Source organism: Colobus angolensis, unplaced genomic scaffold (assembly GCF_000951035.1).
Source record: "Colobus angolensis palliatus isolate OR3802 unplaced genomic scaffold, Cang.pa_1.0 Scaffold1, whole genome shotgun sequence".
NCBI lineage: Eukaryota > Metazoa > Chordata > Mammalia > Primates > Cercopithecidae > Colobus > Colobus angolensis.
Window position 1 is genome coordinate 11,003,234 of NW_012110918.1, and position 6,036 is coordinate 11,009,269.

The 6,036-nt window shown below is 51.8% G+C and overlaps 2 protein-coding genes across 2 annotated transcripts in view; one reads left to right on the top strand and one right to left on the bottom strand.

Moving 5' to 3' along the window:
• SUMO2 (small ubiquitin-like modifier 2) overlaps nt 1-2,052 on the bottom strand; it is a 59,519-nt gene extending 57,467 nt beyond the window's left edge. The window contains exons 1-2 of the mRNA XM_011932905.1: nt 1,822-2,052; nt 1,461-1,733 (exon numbers count right to left, since the gene is read on the bottom strand). Of these exons, the coding sequence (XP_011788295.1) occupies nt 1,461-1,733; nt 1,822-2,052 (504 nt within the window). The remainder of the gene's footprint in view (nt 1-1,460; nt 1,734-1,821) is intronic.
• Nucleotides 1,579-6,036, top strand: part of NUP85 (nucleoporin 85kDa) — a 39,276-nt gene continuing 34,818 nt past the window's right edge. Inside the window, exon 1 of the mRNA XM_011943563.1 lies at nt 1,579-1,923. The gene's annotated coding sequence lies outside the window, so the exon portion shown is untranslated. The remainder of the gene's footprint in view (nt 1,924-6,036) is intronic.

Consider the following 6,036-nt stretch of genomic DNA (forward strand, 5'->3'; position numbering starts at 1 on the left):
AATCTTCTGACCTCGTGATCCGCCCGCCTCGGCCTTCCAAAGTGCTGAGATTACAGGCATGAGCCACTGCGAATGGCCTATCCTTGTTCTATATATTGACTATGCATACTATATATGGACCTTTTCCTTCTTCAACCTCTCTACAGACTTCTAAGAGTAAGGTTTTGATGAAATAGTTTATGTATCCTTCTTTTTTCAGATAATCCTAATGGAAAACCGTTGGAAAAATGAAACAATTATCTTACAATTATTTTTCTCTTTCCACTCTTCCACCAGTGGCTCCTTCCCCTCTCTTTTCCCCTTCCTCTCTCTAGAGTGGTTCATTTAACTCTCAAACTGTATTTAACTCTGGAAACGTTTTCAGTTACGCAGGCGATAACTCCAACTTGGTATAACAGAAACTTAAGAGAAAAAGAGCAAAATAATTCTTTTTTTTGAGACTTAGCAAAATAATTTTTTTTTTTTTTTGAGACGGAGTCTCACTCTGTCACCCAGGATGGAATGCAGTGGCGCGATCTTGGCTCACTGCAACCTCCGCCTCCTGGGTTGGAACAATTCTCCTGCCTCAGCCTTCCCAGTAGCTGGGATTACAGGTGTCCACCACCATGCCCGACTAATTTTTGCATTTTTAGTAGAGACGGGGTTTCGCTATGTTGGCCAGGCTGGTCTAGAACTCCTGACCTCAGGTGATACACCCACCTCGGCCTCCCAGAGTGCTGAGATTACAGGCGCGCGACACCAGTCCGGCTAATTTTTTTTTTTTGTCGCCCAGACTGGAGTGCAGTGGCACGATCGGCTGACTGCAACCTCTGCCTCCCGGGTTCAAACGATTCTTTTGCCTCAGGTGTCCGCCACCACGCCCAGCTAATTTTGTAATTTTAGCGGAGATAGGGTTTCTCCTCGTTGGTCAGGCTGGTCTCGAACTCCCAACCTCAGGTAATCCACCCACCTCGACCTCCCAAAGTGCTGGAATTACAGGCGTGAGCCACCGCGCCCGGCCTAAATTTTGTATGTTTAGTGGAGACAGGGGTTTCACCATATTGGCCACGCTGGTCTCGAACTCCTGATCTTGTGATCCTCCCGCCTCGGCCTCCCAAAGTTTTGGGATTACAGGCGTGAGGCACCGCACCCGGACCAAACCCGGCCAATTTTTTAATGTTTTTAGTAGTGACGAGGTTTCATCATATTGGCCAGGCTGGTCTTGAACACCTGACCTCCAGTGATCCGCCCACCTCGGGCTGCCGAAGTGCTGGGATTAGAGGCTTGGGCCACAGGTGGCTCAGGAGCATCGATTTGGTCCCTGTGCCTCTTGTGTGTGTTCTAGTGTGGGAGTGACGGCGATTGCTTTCCAGCACAAGCCCATTTGAGTGTTGGGGTTTGGACAAGCGGCTGCTACGACACTAAGGTGGAGATAAGGATGCAGCGAGGACTCCCAGAGTTCGGAGAGGTTGCAGTTTTACTGGGACCTCAGTCCGGCACGAGTTTCCACCCAGGTGCCGCCGCCCCAGTCCGCGCACGCGCAGTCGCACCGTCTCGGGCCAAGGGTTCCTCCTGCCCCGCCCGCCGTCTCCGGGGGCCTTCTCTCCGCTCGGCACCAGGGTGTCCGCGGCGCCGCCTGATCCTGTTAGCGCGGTACTGTGAGTGCAGTCCGTCCTCGGCGCTGTTTTCCCTGACTTGCTGTCGACGCCAGGAATGAAGGACGCGCGCAGAGGACCGCAGAGGGGTGGCCGTGGCTGAGGGAAGAGAGCGTCACAGCACTGAGGGTTTGGGCTTGCAGGCGCTGCAGGAGGCGCCCAGGCGGGGTCCTGTCTCTCAGCCAGCTCTGAGCGGGAGGCCTGAGCGGGAAGCATTGGCATCCCGGCGACTTCCCAGAGCCTGGGGTTCGGCGCTATGGAGGAGCTCGATGGCGAGCCAGCAGTCACTGTAAGGGCACCCCGAACAGGCTTGATCGTCCTTGCAGGTTGAGAACTGCGTCTGCTTCGTTATTTCAGGCTTGTCTGCTTCCCTACTGGCCGCGAGGCTCTCGTCCCCGTCCCTCGATTCAGTTGTCATTTTCCGGAGGTTGCAATGTTAACGAGGTGCCCGACCTCGGGTCGTAGTGGTCGCGGGGTTTCTGCCACCAGTCACAAAGCCAGGCCTCGAAGGTCCCAGTCCGTTCCTTTCCTTCCTTTGTCTTGCTGACCTTTCTACTTCCCTCGCATTTCCTCTTGGGTATTAGAGTGGGTTCAGCCCAAGCAGAGGAATTTATGTTTTTCTTCTAGCCGTATTAAGCTCTGCATCGCGGCACGTTGGGCTTCTGCTTGTGTGACCTAAGGTTTATTAAACGTGTTTATTTTCTCAGGAGACTATTCATATTTTATCGCTGTGCATTCAATTCCATTTGAACTTTGAAGAGAGTATGTCAACTGGATGATCTGTGATGTGTATAAAAAAAATTCGTGGACTTTATGTGCGAGATACCTACCGTTTCTGCTACTTGGAATGCTTTTGTTTTCCCTTTTTCTCTTGTTAACCGCTGACTGAGGCAGGTCTCAACCGATAAAGGTTTATTTAGCTAAGGTTGAGGATCCAACCGGGAAAAAACACAGGTGACAGGAGGATCTGAGACCTGTGCTTTTTCCAAAGATGGTTTTGGGAACATCAGTAGTTAAAGAGGAAGGAACTAGCAGGAGGGGCAAAAAAGGGAGGTTAGGCAGTGAGGAGGCAAATGGTTACATTCTTGTGAGTCTCTTATTAGCCTCAGTAAATCTGCATTTTACCTGTGAAAAGAGGGAGTAGAGGAAAAATTTATGTATGCATTCATCTCAGGGTAGGTAGAGGGATGGTTTCATTTCTTTTTTTTTTTTTTTGAGACGGAGTCTCGCTGTTGCCCAGGCTGGAGTGCATTGGCGCGATCTTAGCTTACTGCCACCTCCGCCACCTGGGTTCAAGCGATTCTCCTGCCTCAGCGTCCTGTGTAGCTGGGATTACAGGCGTGTGCCACCACGCCACACGCCTGGCTAATTAAAAAAAAAAATGTTTAAATTTTTATTTTTTTGAGATGGAGTCCGCTCTGTTGCCCAGGCTGGAGTGCAGTGGCGCAATCTCGGCTCACTGCAAGCTCCGCCTCCCGGGTTCACACCATTCTCCTGCCTCAGCCTCCCGAGTAGGTGGGACTACAGGCACCTGCCACCACGCCTGGCTAATTTTTTTGTATTTTTGTAGAGAAGGGGTTTCACTGTGTTAGCCAGGATGGTCTTGATCTCCTGACCTCATGATCTGCCCGCGTCGGCCTTCCAAAGTGCTGGGATTACAGGCGTGAGCCACCATGCCCGGCCTTTTTTTATTTTGTATTTTTTGAGACAGCATCTGCCTCTTGCCTTATTGCCCAGGCTGAGGCCAGAGATTTTGTTAAACAATGTACACTGCCCCCGTTCAGGAGCATTAGTTTTATTAGGCTGCATGAAATGTATCCACTTAAGATTTTACCAGGCTGTCTGTGGTGGTTCATGCCTTCAACCCTAGCACTTTGGGAGGCTGAGGCCGGTGGATCACCTGAGGTCAGGAGTTCGAGTCCAGCCTGACCAATATGGTGAAACCCTGTCTCTACTATAAAACAAAAAATCAGCCTTGTGGAGTGGTGTGCACCTGTAGTCCCAGTTACTCAGGAGGCTTAGGCAGCAGAATCACTTGAATCCGGGAGGCAGAGGTTGCAGTAAGCCGAGATGGCGCCACTCCACTCCAGCCTGGAGACAAAGCTTGACTGTCTCAAAAAGAAAAAAAAAGAGAGAGAGAGAGAGCTTGTTAGATCTTAATGCTATACTTCCTTGATTACATTTATTTTTATTTTTTTTTTTGAGACGGAGTCTGGCTCTGTCTCCCAGGCTGGAGTGCAGTGGCTGGATGTCAGCTCACTGCAAGCTCTGCCTCCCGGGTTTACACCATTCTCCTGCCTCAGCCTCCGGAGTAGCTGGGACTACAGGCGCCCGCCACCTCGCCCGGCTAGCTAATTAAAAAAAAAAATGTTTAAATTTTTATTTTTTTGAGATGGAGTCCGCTCTGTTGCCCAGGCTGGAGTGCAGTGGCGCAATCTCGGCTCACTGCAAGCTCCGCCTCCCGGGTTCACACCATTCTCCTGCCTCAGCCTCCCGAGTAGCTGGGACTACAGGCGCTCGCCACCACGCCCAGCTAATTTTTTGTATTTTTAGTAGAGACGGGGTTTTACCGTGTTAGCCAGGATGGTCCCGATCTCCTGACCTCGTGATCCTCACGCCTCGGCCTCCCAAAGTGCTGAGATTTACAAGTGTGAGCCACCGTGCCTGGCCTTTTTTTATTTTTTATTTTTAGTAGAGATGAGTTTTCACCATGTTGGCCAGGCTGGTCTTAAACTGACTTTGTGATCCACCCAGCTAGGCCTCCCACTGTGTTGGGATTACAGGCCTGAGCCACCGCGCCTGGCCCCGCGCCTGGCTGATTTCTGGTCTTTCATTTTTGTTGTTTTTGAGAAGGAGTTTCGCTCTGTCGCCCAGGCTGGAGTGCAGTGGCGCCCCCCTGGGCTCACTGCAAGCTCCGCCTCCCGGGTTCACACCATTCTCCTGCCTCAGCCTCCCCCAGTAGTTGGAACTACACACGCCCACCACCACGCCCGGCTAAATTTGTTTTGTATTTTCAGTAGAGACGGGATTTCACCGTGTTAGCCACGATGGTCTGGATCTCCTGACCTCGTGATCCGCCCGCCTCGGCCTCCCAAAGTGCTGGGATTACAAGTGTGAGCCATTGCGGCTGGCCTGTTTCTTTTTTTTTTTTTTGAGACAGAGTCTGGCTCTGTCGCCCAGGCTGGGGTGCAGTGGCCGGATCTCAGCTCACTGCAAGCTCTGCCTCCTGCCATTCTCCTGCCTCAGCCTCCCGAGTAGCTGGGACTACAGGCGCCTGGCACCTTGCCCGGCTAGTTTTTTGTATTTTTTAGTAGAAACGGGGTTTAACCATGTTAGCCAGGATGGTCTGGATCTCCTGACCTCGTGATTCGCCCGTCTCGGCCTCCCAAAATGCTGGAATTACAGGCTTGAGCCACCGCGCCCGGCCTGGCCTCTTTCTTTTTTTGAGACGGAGTCTCACTTTGTCACCAAGGGTGGAGTGCAGTGGCGCCATCTCAGCTCACTGCAACCTCTGGCTCCTGGGTTCAAGCGATTCTTCTGCCTCAGCCTCCTGAGTAGCTGAGATTACAGGTGCGTGCCACCACACCCAGCTAATTTTTGTATTTTTGGTAGAGATGGGGTTTACCATCTTGGTCAGGCTGGTCTTGAACTCCTGACCTCGTGATCCGCCTACCTCGGCCTCCCAAAGTGTTGGGATTACAGGCGTGAGCCACCACATCTGGCTAGGAGTTCGAGACCAGCCTGGCCAACGTGGCGAAACCCCGTCTGTACTAAAAAAAATACAAAAATTAACCTGGCGTGGTGGTGCATGCCTGTAATCCCACCTACTCAAGAAGCTGAGGCAGGGCCGGGCGCGGTGGCTCAAGCCTGTAATCCCAGCACTTTGGGAGGCCGAGTCAGGCGGATCACGAGGTCAGGAGATCGAGACCATCCTGGCTGATACGGGGCTACCCCGTCTCTACTAAAAAATACAAAAAAAAAAAAGAAGTTGAGGCAGGAGAATCGCTTGAACACAGGAGGCAGAGGTTGCAGTGAGCGGAGATCGTGAGATCGCGTCACTGCACTCCAGCCTGGGCAACAAGAGTTCGAACTCCTGACCTCAGATGATCTGTCCGCCTCAGCCTCCCAAAGTGCTGGGATTACAGGTGGGAGCCACTGTGTCCAGCACAAAATGAATTTTTCTTACTAGTGTTATAAGAAAATGTTATTGAAGGATACAATGTTATTACAGGACCAGCTATGCTCTTAAAGTGTTTTTCAGCCAGGCGGGCAAGGTGGGAAGTGTTTTTCAGCCAGGCGGGCAGGGTGGCTCATGCCTGTAGTCCTAGCACTTCGGGAGGCTGAGGCGGGTGGATCACCTGATCTCAGGAGTTTGTAACCAACCTAGGCAATATGGTGAAAC